At 36.9% G+C, this 15,943-nt stretch overlaps 1 protein-coding gene across 1 annotated transcript in view; it reads left to right on the plus strand.

Moving 5' to 3' along the window:
- Window positions 1–15,943, plus strand: part of LOC121733552 (ionotropic receptor 25a) — a 36,257-nt gene that overhangs the window by 10,598 nt on the left and 9,716 nt on the right. The window contains exons 8-9 of the mRNA XM_042123836.1: window positions 12,700–12,903; window positions 13,945–14,130. Of these exons, the coding sequence (XP_041979770.1) occupies window positions 12,700–12,903; window positions 13,945–14,130 (390 nt within the window). The remainder of the gene's footprint in view (window positions 1–12,699; window positions 12,904–13,944; window positions 14,131–15,943) is intronic.

Consider the following 15,943-nt stretch of genomic DNA (forward strand, 5'->3'; position numbering starts at 1 on the left):
AATCGTATTTTACCTTTTTAGTTAGTAATAATTGCAGTCTTCTTTAAAAAAGAAATAGTCAAAATGTATATGTCCAGACAAATATTACTGAAGTTGGTGAAAACATAAGACTTAATATTCTTAAGTTCTGTAAATTCATTTCTCATGAACTGGATAACTACCAAGGCATTGAACGTATGACTATTATGCAAAAATAACTAATAAATAATAATTTAACATCATTAGGACACTTTTTACACTTCTCAAAATGTTCTGTCATCCGAGTAGCATTAGCATTTTTGTACTCCGTATTACAAAATATACACATCACATGTTTCCTTTTGTCATGTTCACTTAGCACTTGGAAATAATCCCACACTTTTACTTGATTTCGTGGCATAATTTACTAAATGCACGTATAGTGCAGTCAGTCAAAACAATTGCAAGCAGAGTTGCATTTTGCGATTTTAGAAAAATGAATCATATTATGATTCATATCATGATTCTTCAAATTTTAGCCCCGCCGAACGTAAGCATGTTGCAAGTTGCAACTTGCAACTACACGCTCTTCTCACCCCCCGCTATACTTTTCGCATACATACGTAGACGGTAATTTTACCGTAATATATATAAATTACCGTAAAATACGCGTATTTTACCAGCGTTTTCGGTAAAATTACGTAATTTTGCAACCCTCGGCTCGCCTCGCCGCTGTCATTCCGATGTAGCGCGGCCCTTATTGCTAGACTGATTTTGATGATTCTTTATTGTGTGTGTTTTGAGAATGGTTTAGAATTTAGATTCATAGTTTGGTTCACTGGAAAATGCCCTTTTAATTAATTTTTGTGTAATGTATGTACCTAGTACGTTATGTACAAAGTACAGACAGGACAAAAGTTTGGGTTGGGTCCGCTAGTATTTATAATTTTCTATCTTCCTCTTCCTCATCCGCTTCCTCTTCCGCTTCCTCATCCGCATCCTCTTCCTCATAAAATATCCTCTTCCTCATCCGCATCCTCAAAATTTGCGCGTGACAATTCCTCTTCCTCCTCCTCTTCCTCATAATCACTTCCTCAACAACCCTAATTAGAATTATGTCCATTGAAATGTTACAATTTATGGACCGAATTTTGCATTTATTAGAGGACGCAATTTTATTTTCGCGATATTTCGGAAACTATACGTCTTACAAAAAAATTGTAAGATCATAATTTGTTGCAAATTATTTTGCCTACAAATATGATTATATAACTTATTTAAGCGTTTTTTTTTAGATTTCCTTTTTGCTTTTTAGCTTTGTTCAATACAATTTACAAAAATAATACCTCAAACCAATCTTGTGTGGCTGCAGAAAAGCAGACTTGAAATGCTCTACAGTATGCCTACTATTTTGTAGAGCACTTCCAGGCCTGCTTTTCTGCAGCCATATTAGTCGAATGAAAATTGATTACAGAATAAGTTGAGGTTTAGTCCAATTTTGAAAAAGGCACTATATGAAGAATAAGAATTATTTCATACTTTTTAGATCATTAATTTAAGAATATTGTTTTTAACTTGGAAGTCGGGTTAAATCTATACTAATATTATAAAGCGGAAGAGTTTGTTTGTTTGTTTGTTTGTTTGAACGCGCTAATCTCAGGAACTACTGGTCCGATTTGAAAATTTTTTTCAGTGTTAGATAGCCCATTTATCGAGGAAGGCTATAGGCTATATTTTCTAACGATAAGACTAATAGGAGCGAAGAAATAGAGGAAAATGTGGAAAAATCTATACTTAATATTATAAAGAGGAAGAATTTGTTTGTTTGAACGCGCTAATCTCAGGAACTACTGGTCCGATTTGAAAAATTCTTTCAGTGTTAGATAGCCCATTTATCGAGGAAGGCAATAGGCTATATTTTATCACGCCAATATTAATAGGAGCTAAGAAATAGAGAGAAGTGTGGAAAAAACGAAATTATTTGAAAGGGCTTATTTGAACGCGCTAATCTCAGGAACAACTGGTCCGATTAAAAAAATTATTTCAGTGTTAGATAGCCCATTTATCGAAAAGGGCTATAGGGTATATTTTATCACGCTACGACTAATAGGAGCGAAGAAATAGAGGAAAATGTGAAAAAAACGGCGGAAATTATATGAAATAGCTTATTATCTTAAGGACTACTGGAGCAATTTTTATTTCATTTGGAAAACATGAAGACGAACCACGTGAAGGGACATAGGCTATTTTTTTACTGAAAAATGTACGGTGGCGTGAAATTCCTAAATTACGCGGGAGAAGCCGCGCGGAACATCAAAATACTTATAATAAAATCGTATAGGAAGGTCAATTCTGTACATTGAATATTTTTGTACAATTTTACTTGGGACGTGGTCTACTATGCTAACGCGGACGAAGTCGCGGGCAACAGCTAGTTTTTTAATAAAAAATAATTACAAATTATACAATACACATAACTAATAACTTGTAACAAGCTAGTTACGGAAACATTGGAAATATTTCCTGATTATGAAATAGTGAGATTATGATTTATAAGACGTACGCGTAAGAATGATAATAACATCACGCACCTTTGTGACTTATCGGTCAAAGATTTCGTTCCTTATCATTACATTATCTGTTCCTGGTATAATTAGAATTTTATAGAGCCTACAGCGATAAAATAAATTATGAAATTCAATCTGTAATAAAAGTTGGTTGAAAAGGTGATAACAGCAAAGTCATCATGTAATGTTCAGATACTTTGTAGCTTGGTAACAAAATAAATTTATTTATTTTGCCATTTAAAAAGTAAGGACTTGGAAAAAAGTTGCAAAGTTTTTTAAAGACCGGCAAAGATTTCAATTAACCAAGTATATGGTCACTAATCACCACTAATTACCAGTCTTATCACATATATTACTTAATAATATTTTATAACAAAATTATACAATTTAAAAGTCAAGCCAACTTCAATGTCGAATTTTTTTTTTTAAATCAGGGGGCAAACGAGCAAACGGGTCACCTGATGGAAAGCAACTTTCGTCGCCCATGGACACTCGCAGCATCAGAAGAGCTGCAGGTGCGTTGCCGGCCTTTTAAGAGGGAATAGGGTAGGGAAGGGAAGGGAATAGGGGAGGGTAGGAAAGGGAATAGGGTAGGGGATTGGGCCTCCGGTAAACTCACTCACTCGGCGAAACACAGCGCAAGCTCTGTTTCACGCCGGTTTTCTGTGAGAACGTGGTATTTCTCCGGTCGAGCCGGCCCATTCGTGCCGAAGCATGGCTCTCCCACGTGTAAAAGTTGCAGTGTGTTCATTTTTTTGGACCACGCTTCTTGCATCAACATGCCATAGCCCATATTATCTAATATCTATGAATTTAATATGTCTACGGAGATTATTTAAAAAATATAGCCATCCAAAACATATTATGAACCTTGCAGTTGACCAGAAGCTAAAGTTAGGTCATCATAGCTTCATTCTAGCACTGGTGGACCGCTGGGTGCCAGGCGGGGTCAACGGTCGCTATAACCGAATTAACGAGCCGTGATTTTCACATTACAAAGTTTATTGTCACTGTGACCTTGAATGCTTTGATCCTAATGGTTTCTAAGCACGTGCGTCTTTCCGTGCGTCGTCTTCTTTGGGATAATGATAATTTGACAAGAACAAGTCTGACGTTTGAAGGACACTTTTGTAGAACTTTTATGTACTATCAGAGCATCAGAGCAGTTGATTCCTAGGCAGATGGAGGACCTAAGTGGTCGCGGCACGTCAAACCCTACTATCACAATTCACAGCTAACATTGATTTGACATAAGTCGACCAAATGACGTAGGTCCGTCAACTGCTAGTTATGAATCAATTTCTTCGATGGTACATAAAAATATTCTTTCTCCTTTTTTATTAGTCGGTTAAGAAGTAACGCAAAAAGTTTGCGTTTTTAGGGTTCCGTGAACAGGCCAAAACCCTTCTGAGTAGGTTAGCTGTCACGAGACTCGCACACTTCAGCGGTCTTCAAAGTCAATGCACTGCAATCACACTTCGACCCTTGAGTCAATCTCCCATGAGTTGGAAGACAATTTGTCTGGGGACTGGGACCCAAGGCTGCGTTTCGCAGCGGCGTTGGAGCGCGCGCGTTCGAGGCTGTAAACAAACGTATGGACGAACGGCGCTGCTCAAGCGCGCGATTTTAAGAGGGCGACTAATCCCAAAAATTAAACATCGTCCTTCTCTCTTCACACTCACGCCCGTCTTTCATATGCCAGGGGAAAAAGAACGACGCGGATTCATCGCCAAATTAGTTTTTTCTCAATAACTCGATAAATATACAACATTTTAAAAATCCGCTAGGTCAATCTCTCAATGATAGAATTTTATATAATGTGTTAAAATATTAAGTTAGCACAAAGCACGGTTTGAAATTGTGTGAAATTCGTCAAAGGAGCATCTCGCTAGTACTGTGAAGCTAGCAGTATACGGTATAAAAATAAAAAAATGCCTATTTAAATTTTTTTTCTCCGCCTATCGCTAGCACTTAATGAGCACTTAATTCCTATGTACTTATCGTTTATGAGTGTGGAATTTGTCAAAGTACTCAAATCGAGAGGAGCATCTCGCTGGTACTGTAAAGCTAGCAGTATACGTATAAAAAATAAAAAAATGCCTATTTAAATATTTTTTTCCGCCTATCGCTAGCACTTAATGAGCACTTAATTCCTATGTATCGTTTATGAGTGTGGAATTTGTCAAAGTACTCAAATCGAGAGGAGCATCTTGCTGGTACCGTGAAGTGAGCAGTATTATATGGTATAAAAAATAAAAAATGTACTTATTTAAAAAAAAAACACGTTTATCGCCAGTAAGTGCTCATCAAGGAGCCAGATAATCATTATTAAGGTTTTTGGTTTTGTACACTGCTAGCTTCACGTGAAGCAGTATTCGCATTTATGGCAAATTTTGAAGAGCACTTATTTCGCAGTTTGTGCACTGAAAGAGCACTTAATGAGCACTTATTAGCTAAGTATTTAATACGAAGCTATATTATCATTTTAAAGGTTTTTGGTTATGTACACTGCTAGCTTCACGTGAAGGTAGCAGTATTAGCATTTATTCCGAATTTTGAGGAGCACTAATTTCACGGTTTTTGCACCAAAATAGCACTCAATTAGCACCTAATTAATAACGCAATCCCGAGTTATTTTGCTAACTTTGTCATGCTAGCTTCACATACGTCGAAATTCCGAACTTTGACAGCTGCACTTTCAGAATTGTTGTACCAATTCCTTCACCAATATCTGATTAGAATATTGCGCCTCAAGTACCTCCAGTACCACCAGTGCGCCTAGCATACGCATAACGAGAAAATTTTGTCTACATGTTTTCTCGATGTTTGATGGTTTGTCTCTTCATCCCTATTGACCCTAACATGATATACATTTTTTCTCGTGTAGATCTGTCCTCAAAATCTATCCACATAAGTAATGTCAAAAAATGATTTTGACATTATCGATATAAACAATATAACTACACTCGAGAGTGAGATATATCTCGTTGTACGCGCATGCTAGACGCACAGCACTTTGACAGCGCGAGTCAGATGTGTCGTACTGATATTTCCGCCAGGTCACAATCGTCCTATGAGGTGTACTACCTGCTCGTTTAGAAAATTCTAGAACAGTCTAGAACGATGCCAGGTACTGACGTAATGCGGATGCGTGGAGCCCACTGAGCGGAACACAGAGGGTATTCACATGCGGTTACCGCGTAACAAACTAGGGATCTTATCGTTATAAGTTTTTATAATTTAGGCTTTAGTAATAAATTAATATAGCCTATAGTCCACTAGTTTTAAAAGAACTCAGCAAAGTCAGGAAACAAGTCCGGTGGTTTGGAAAAAAATTGAACGGCACTTTTGAATGAAAAAGGAACGCATTATTTTCGAGACGTTTCATTTTACGAGCTGATTAAATTTTGCGTGCGAATTGCATGCGACTGCGAGCTGTTCAAATAAAAAAATATATTATATCTGCAACTAATTCCCTTCTATCTTTTCTCTCGTCATATCGAATATAAAATCTAATAATTATCTGGTATTAAACTGAACTGATACAGCGAATTTGGCAGGGCTCCAGCCGTGTTCCAGGTTTATTTCGGATTATTAAGAATAATAACCCGCGCGACCGTAACCCTAATAGTTTATTATTGCACGGAAGGGGGTCAACGCTGGCAGCTAGACTATTTCAACACTAAAATTACTTATTTTAATGTAGCATAAGAATATTTATTGACCTATACACACTGAGGTAGTAAGTACTACGTACCAGAGCAGCTATTGCGAACAAAAAAACATGTCGCACTTGAGGCATGAGCGGGGTGGGGGGCGGGGCGGTGATTGCTATAGATCAGTACCGCAGAAGTGACAAAGTTTTGTGCCTACACTCGGATGAATGCAGAATCTATTTGAGTAAGTGGATAAAATAAAAATAAAAATTCACTTTTTTATAAAATTTATAATGAATATGGATCCATAGTCCACTATAGCTAATTACCTTATTTAAATTACTTAAATATTTTCAAATTTGTACCATAATAAAATTATTATAATGTACGCATGTATAATGTACGTAATATTTTAAATATATATTACCAAAATACAAACTCGTCTACGTGAGTAAGTACTTCATTCATCGTCGTCTTATCATAGATCTGTATTCTGCCTACATTACACTCTGAATCTATTACTCTATGACAATGCAAAATGGCGCGCTTCTTCGCCTAGTAATTGAATGTTCGTATTTTAATTGAAAATATTTAAATAAGAATGCTAATACCGATGAAATGTTATTCCGTTGCATTTGGAAGTGTTACTGGAATCATTTTTGCAGTATCTTAACCCACAACTAGGCATTTTTGCGACTTTTTTTGGTTTCATTTTTTATTGTGGTACGTCTGGCGCGCAGAAGAGCTCGCGGGCGACTAAGTGCACTGCTGCTATATAGATTACGTTGAATGTGACCAAGCATTGCGTTGCGTTGTCGAGTCTAGTACGTAGTACATACTATGTCAGTGCCTACCTATACAACAATTTTTGAAAAAAAAATCATGGTTCGTAAATGGTTCGTAACGATAGCACAGACTACAATAATATTTATGATTGTGGTTGACATTTAAATAAATAGGGCGATCGATGCGCATTGATAGTTGATAATATTGTCCCGTCCATTTTTGATTAAAACAATAACTTTATTATTATCTGATTCTACGAGTATGTTACATGAACATTACTTATTTAGTTGTTGTAATGTTAATAATTAAGTAATTTGCTTCAACTATTATAGGTAATTAAACTACCTATTTGACCGAACTTTGCTCGGTATTCGATAAAACACGAATAAAATGACATTTTATAAAAATGATTCCTAGCTAGATCGATTTATCGCCCCCGAAACCCCCTATATACAAATTTCATGAAAATCGTTGGAGCCAATTCCGAGCTTCCAATTATAAATATATATATATACAGTCTGTAACAAAAATAAGTGATAATATTTTAGGGTGTGTACGTGTTTTTGTATTATCACTTATTTTTGTTACATTCTGTATTATGTTTAAATACAAGAATTGCTCGTTTAAAGATATAAGATAATCAGCATGGCTACTTTTTACATTGATAAGTGCATTTGTTGAATAAATAATAGTAAATTATTACAACTCGAAACTGACAGCGACCATTGTTTGTGCGACGGCACGCGGCATAGCGATGGACGTTGCCATGGTGACATACTTATTTAGTCACTTCAATAAAATAATATGGGCGAAAATCGAAATACTTTATACTATGGCAAAACAACTTTGCCGGGACTGCTAGTATACATTAAAATATTATTAAAATATACTTAGGTAAAGTCAATGGCTAAACATTTTAATTTTTACAAATATGAAATATCATAACTTGTGTCTGTGTATCATGAGTCATGACTACCTATGTCTTTATTAAAACTTTACCTGCTATTCTTATTCAAATAAAACGTCTACATTTTTTACCTAAATAAAAAAGTATCAAGGATTCTATTCTATTCTACTGTACAATAATACGGGTAGGTGCCGCGTATGTTGTAGCCATGACTGCTTTATTTAAAGTAAAACTCACTGAAGCTAAACAACTATAAAAGAGAGAAATTAACCTCTTATCAGTCCATTCGCTGTTAAAGCGCCAAGAAAATAAGTGACATAGTAGTTTCCGCCATATTGGCCTTTTTGTTACTATGGGCTTGTATGACACGTGGATTATTATTGTCATTGCGAAATCAACTTTACCTTCCTGATACTACGTTACAAATATGCTTGGACAGTTTTAAATTGAGGTCGTTTACGTAGCGAGTGAACTGTGTAAAAATAGACGTTCTGACGTGAGTCATAAGATTGTTTATTTTAAAAAGAAACATTTCCGAACTACTAAGGTTATTCGAAATTTAAATGGTTTGAGGAAAGTAGCGACATCTTGCGTCGGCGGCTGGCACTTCTTAGTTCATGAACTTGATACCAGAGTATGTTTTATACCAGTACGTTTTATTACTTTGATTGATACCTTTAGGGTGGGTTGCACCGTGGTTTCACCAGAGGCGTGGTTAAAGTTAAGGTTATGGTCAAAGTTATGGTTATAGTTAAGGCCAATGATGAAAAACTCAAAGCAGATATGTTACTACCGCGCTCGTTGTGAAGATTCAAATACGGCCCAATTGGGCCGTCTGTTGTTTAGTCTGCATCGAGCGCAGTCACGAAGGTGCTACGTCTTGTCTTACCTAAATAAATTGAAAATGACGTCGTGCGTGTATCGAAAATACTTATATCAATTATGACTCGAAAGTGAACAAAACACATGGAATCTCTTACCACATGTCTTGATTGCAATTATAAATACCTCGATTATTTACATTTTCAATTATATTTTCGAACAATCTGGAAAAAAAACGAATTTTCGTCGTAGCTCAGGCGAAGTAACGAAATGTAAGTGGTTTTTCGTATCTTTTGTTTCACTTATCTGTCAAATTTATCAATGTTTGCAATTTTGAATTTGAAAATTGTTCGGAAGAGATTTAAGTCGGAAAATAGTACGGACGTAACGTATCTGTATAAGTAGATTATCATTGGTTAAGGCTAATTTAACTTTAACCTTAACTTTGACCACAGAATTTGACAGAAGACTATGCTGGTCCGACAAGGCTTTATAAGAACGTGGGCGGGGGCGCTGCTGGTAAAGGAAAACTGTCAAAAATTGTGTTTTTGTATGATGACAGCGTTAACTCCTTTTTTCGCTACGTGCATTTAAAGCCTTGTCGAGCTCTATGGTTATGGTTAAATATTATTTATGCGTTTTTAATAATATTATGGCGTCTTGATGGCGTCCATTTTTAACTTTAACTACTAGTACTATTATCTATTCTGTGCTTTAACCAAAGATTTGACATTTTGCATTGTAGCTAAAGTTATAGTTAAAGTTACAGTTATAGTTAAAGTAAGTTGGTGCAACCCACTCTTAACTTTTTATGCTTGCGGTCATGCTAATTAACTATGCGCGTTTTAAATTAGTGGTAATGAAATACATAAAAAGCTTCACCAATGTCATGGATCAATTTTCAGGTAGAAGTTGCCATATTTTATTTACCACTGAAGTCAAATTTTATGCCTCTTGCAGCTCGCTACCAAATCCCTTTAGAGATATTATCAAATAGGAGTACTACTTCGTGATTAGAATAGTCATTATTTTGTCTACACTTTGTCACTAAGTACATAATATTATATTATTATTTCGATTATAATATAAAGAATCATTGTTGTACGATAAATAATCGGCCAAGTGCGAGTCGGACTCGTGCACGAAGGGTTCCGTACTGTTATAGAGCAAAAATAAGCCAAAAATTTTGTTTTTTGTATGGGAGCACCCCTAAATTTTTTATTTTATTTTAATATTATTATTAATTAGTACACATATAATTTAGGCATTTGTGAAAATTTCAAATGCCTACCTGTTGCTGTTATATATGCAAAAAAGGCAAAAAAAAACACGTTTGTCGTATGGGAGCCCCCCTTAAATATTAATTTTATTTTGGTTTTAGTATTTGTTGATAAAGCGGCAACAGATATACATAATCTGTGAAAATTTCATTAATCTAGCTACAGCGGTTCTTGATATACAGCCTGGTGACAGACAGACGGACAGACAACGAAGTCTTAGTAATAAGGTCCCGTTTTTACACTTTGGGTACGGTATCCTAAAAACAACAATGTTGAGATGCGGAGAGGTCAAGAGATTTTCCGTTGAAATTGTAAAAACAAATGAATAAATATAAGATAATAATTTTTAGGGTTCCGCACCCAAAGGGTAAAAACGGGACCTGTTACTAAGACTTTGATGTCTGTCCGTCTGTCTATGTGTCTCCAGGCTGTCTGTGTGTCTCCAGGCTGTATCTCAAGAACCGCTATATATATAGCTATACATAGCTAGACTTCTGAAATTTTCACAGATTGTGTATATCAAGGTGAAGAGGATGGTATATTTTTCGCGAGGGACGAGGGCAAAATGTTGCAGATGGTATGATTCCGAACAATTCGTCAGAGCACTCCCCTTGATACAACCGATAGAGGATGCAGAGTGAAGCTACATCTTGGCGTAATTCCAAGGGATCCAATCTGTTTGAAACACTATAGCAGTCAATAATTCGAGCGTCCCTTCGTTGAATACGATCCAGAGGGAGCAGTTGGTATTTTGGAGCCCCTGCCCAGAGATGAGAACAATATTCCATATGAGGCCGAACGTGCGCCTTGTAGAATTGTAACTTCTAGGCTGAACTGCGGACTGAAGTACTGTCTCACTCCTATTCAGAACACCAAGCTTCTTCGAGGCTAACTTGGCCTTACCCTCTAGTTGATATCGAAACTGGACTTCGCTTGATATGTAAACGTCAAGTATTTCAATGCTAGAGCAGATGGTTAAAGATGTGCCCTCAAAATGAGGATATACGACCATTGGTGACTCTTTAGTGGTGAACGCGCAGACTTGTGTCTTGGCGGGGTTGAATTGGTCTAAGTTACGTCTACCCCATTTAGAGACTTTCTCAAATGAATACTCTATTTTAGACACAAGTTCGTTTCGACTCTCAATGACATTTAGCCGAGAAGTATTACGGGAGCCGGTATACAACAGCATTACCTGTACTATCATCCGCGTAGCAATGAATGCCGTTGGTCTGTAACATATCATTGCTATGCAGTATGAATAGGGTAGGCGATAGCACACAGCCCTGAGTGACACCAGCATCAACAGACTGAGTTTCCGAGCATTCGCCGTCAACAACGACCTTTATGCTTCTATCTGCTAAGAAACTTGTAACCCACTTGCATAATTTCTCGGGCAGCCCGTATGACGGAAGCTTTGATAGCAGCGCTTTGTGCCAAACCCGATCAAAGGCCTTCGCAATGTCCAAAGTAACAGCCAAAATCTGCCGCCAGTTGGCACTACTGAGGGAATGAAAAGTTCCATCCCTTGCATCACCACATTGGCAACAGAGTTGGCAGTGGTATCTGGATCCCGGCGAGAAGCACACATGCCCCCAAGGATAGGATGCAAAAAACGACCGCATCCCATCCCAGTCTGCTGTCTTGTAGTGCCACACACGACGGTACTTAACAGCACGATGTCATAACACCGTCGTAAGTGGCATTGAACTCCTAATAAGGCAATGATCCGATGAACCAAGTGGTGCGGTTACGGATATTTGGTAGCCATCAGGATTTGAAGTCAGCAGAAGGTCCAACAAGGAAGGATTTTGACCGTCCACATCAGCCTGCCTAGCATACGCCAACGAGATATCTCACTCTCCAGATAATTAAAAACTACTCGTCTCATAATGTCAAAATCTCGACATTATCTCGACAAAACTCTATAAAAATGTGTCATTTCGATGATAGATCTACCCAAGAAAAAATGTTTGTCATGCTAGGGTCAATAGGGATGAAGAGACAAACCATCAAACATCGAGAAAACATGTAGAGTGAGATATCTCGTTGGCGTATGCTAGGCAGGCTGGTCTCTGATAATAATATGTAATTTACATATTAAGTTATTAGTTATTAACTAGTCTTTATTAAATAACTAACCCATCTTGATTTTTAGATTTAAAGACGTGTTCAGTTCACAGATCGTAATGTGTAAAATAAATAATATTATCGTGTTAAGCCAGTTTCCTATCCTATGCTAAAACTGGAAATAGAACTGTTACAATAATATATTGATATTTTAGGCCCGGGTAAATTCCATTTCATTTCAGTCCGACCGTGACTGAAATACATTTATTTTATGTAAATGGGGTTTCGTTCTTTATACATAAGTATAAAAAGTAAAATGTAAATTAGTATGTAGTGCATGTAATAAAAATTATAAAGTTCTATTATATTATGTAAGGTACTGAACATTAAGCCTGTCAAGAAAGTGAAGAAATTTAAAAGTGGCAACATCGTAGTGTCGTCCCTTTCAAATCAATCTAAAAAAATAGGGATGACACTACGATGTTGCCACTTTTTAATTGCTTCACTTTCTTGACAGACTATACATGTATTTTTTAATTACGTGTTTATTTACTCACTGCTTAAGACTTTAATACAATGTTCAGCGCCATCTAACGATTCGAAATAAAAAAAAAATCTAGACAAATTATTTTTTACATTTTAACTTTTTTCAGTTTCCTCATGTGGGTCTTCGACAAGTGGAGTCCGTACAGCTACCAGAACAACCGGGAAAAGTACAAGGACGACGAGGAGAAGCGAGAGTTCACATTGAAGGAGTGTCTATGGTTTTGTATGACGTCACTAACTCCTCAGGGCGGAGGGGAAGCCCCGAAGAACCTATCCGGACGACTGTTGGCCGCCACCTGGTGGCTGTTTGGGTAAGTAAATAAACTAGAGATTTTGATACCATAAAATACGCGCAGTTCCCGCGCAACAGTATCCCAAGCAGTGCCGTAAATAGGGCGGTGCCACCGGTGCCCAGGTACAGGGCGTAGACTCTGGGGGGCGCAAGAATGGGCAGACCAGACAGATTCTTATTTTTCGAATTGCTCCCGATAAGTTCCCGCTGCGCCCCAGAGATGTTTCCCAATGTAGTAAAAAATATCCACAGCCGAACATATAACCTCCTCCTTTTTGCAAGTCGGTAAAAAAACAAAGGTGCAGTTATATAGAAGCTCGCACAGGGCGCAAAAAAGACTATTTACGGCACTGATCCCAAGGTAATCCTACATTTTTCCGCGATAAAAAGAATCCTATGTCCTTCCTTGTGGTCTACTAGTATTAATTTACTAATCCCCTACTCTTTATAAAAAACAGCTAAATATCCCTCGCGTCATTATGTTTATATTTATGTCGAGCTATTCCAGTCTTTAACATTTTAACGAAGAGGAACATTTATTTTATACAAAAGTCTCTAAATTTAATTTTAATACGGGATGCTTGTGGGCACTGTACATTTTTCGTGGATAAAAACTGCCTTATGTCCTTTCCTCGGACTCGATCTCAATTTGTATGGCAAGTTTCATCAAAATCACTTCTGTATCAATATTAATATAGACTGAAGAGGTAAAATTAACAACACAAACTTTTGCCTTCTATAGTGTGACTTTAACGGCCCCAATCAGAGTGATTTGATGATAAAACAAACAATAATGTAGTGAAGAGTTTGACAGATAATGTATGGGGCATAATATGTCAAAATAATGTTCATTTAATTACTTACAGATATATTGTAATTAATATATTTTGTCTCTGACTCCCGCACTCACAGACATTTAATTATGATCAACGTACAAATGAAGAGTTTGACAGATAATGTAAGGGGCTTATGTCAAAATTTTGAATGAATTACATTTAAGTTATTAATGTTCCACTCTGAGTACGGCAGACAGACTCGTAGTAAACTGCTTTTGTTTCAGGTTCATAATAATAGCTTCATACACAGCCAACTTAGCTGCCTTCCTGACAGTCTCACGTTTGGACACTCCTATAGAATCCCTGGATGATCTGTCCAAGCAGTACAAGATACAGTATGCTCCACTCAACGGCTCCTCAGCTATGACTTACTTTGAGAGGATGGCGAACATTGAAGTGAGGTTTTATGAGTAAGTAATCATTTTAATACAGAGAAATAATGTTTAAGTAACCTACCATATAGTTGGTAGGTTAGGTTCACAAATTTTCATAGGTTATAATATAAGCTTAGATTAGGTTAATGTTAGGTTAGCTTAACCCATTAAGCTTAGTATTAGCTCCGTGGCTTAACCTTACGGATTTCTAACATAACATCTAGGAAATGAGACTGTAGAATGTAGATGCTTGAAAAAGGTTATAAATATGCTTCAATCTTAAAATACTTCTGTAGTCTTCATTAATTGGTATTGTAAAAATTATCGGCCAAGTGCGAGTCGGACTCGCGCACGAAGGGTTCCGTACCGGTATAGAGCGAAAGTAGACAAAAAAAATGTGTATTTTGTATGGGAGCCCCCTTTAAATATTTACTTTATTTTAATTTTATTATTAATTATTAAAGTACAAATATAATTAAAAATTTTGTGAAAATTTCAAGTGCCCATACATATGTTACCATTATTGATTACGAGCAAAAAAGGCCAAAAAATCACGTTTCTTGTATGGGAACCCCCCTTAAATATTAATTTCATTTTATTTTTAGTATTTGTTGTTATAGCGACAACAGATATACTTACACAATCTGTGAAAATTTCAGAAGTCTAGCTCTAGCGGTTCTTGAGTTACAGCCTGGAGACAGATAGACAGACAGACGGACAGACAACGAAGTCTTAGTGATAGGGCGGGACCCTTTTTACCCTTTGGGTACGGAACCCTAAAAATGAACGTACTGCAGTAGCTGCTGCTCAAAACAAAAATATTTTTCTAATCTTGCACGAGTCGCCATTCGCCAACATATAAACAAACATCATAATATTATTTCCTTTTCATCGCATCACAGATATAATGAGTTTGAGAACTCCCAGTATAAGTGTTAGTGTTTACTATTCTATTTCCTATCGCTTGCGTCAAGGCGACATCCATACTTGTGGTGTAGAGTGTAGACTGTAGACACTGCAGTAACTCTACCATGAGTTTAAAGCTACAGTATTTATCGATATTCGATTATCGATACATTATTTTAAGTATGCCACTAAATATTTACGTAGTCGGTATCGAGTATAGATAAATACTATACCTTTAAACTCATGGTAGAGCTACAGACTACCAGGAGCCCTATTCCTAGTACAATCGAGAATCGAATCTACTCGATCGAATAGGTTTATTACTCCCGACATCTACGCTACCAGCGCACGGTCCCGCGGTGGCTCATTTTGGAACTAACCCAGGAAAGAAAAGGACGCTACATTATTGCAGAAGCCTCTCCATAGAATTAATTATTACTTTTGCCATTCAACATTCAATATGCGTAGAAATTGGGACACTATGGATTGGCCATGATTTGAAAGCTGTCAATCTTGCACAGTCAACGTCAATAATTACGAGCAATCATAGACGATTAATATGTCCCTCTACACGTGTGTTATCGATTATGTTGGTAGAACTATCAGGAAAGTTGATTCATAGCCTTCATAGGCAGGTGACCTGCGTACTTTGGTTGCGTTATGTCAAATCCAGCCGACAGATTACGACTAATACTGAATTGACATAACTAGACCAAAATATTATGACGTAGCTCCGCTGTCTATGAATCAATTTCTTTGATGGTACATCATTAGCCAACGTATTAGCATAATGTTTTGTCTACACTCCACCTGTCACGATATCGTTTATGCTTCGGATCACAAATCACAATCGAAGCCAAGTAGGAATCGATATCGGTAGACTCGAAAATTAAAATCGAGTCACCGTAGTAAGGATGCTCAGTTATTCTATGGCTAATATAAC

Source organism: Aricia agestis, chromosome 14 (assembly GCF_905147365.1).
Source record: "Aricia agestis chromosome 14, ilAriAges1.1, whole genome shotgun sequence".
In the NCBI taxonomy this organism is placed as follows: Eukaryota; Metazoa; Arthropoda; class Insecta; order Lepidoptera; family Lycaenidae; genus Aricia; species Aricia agestis.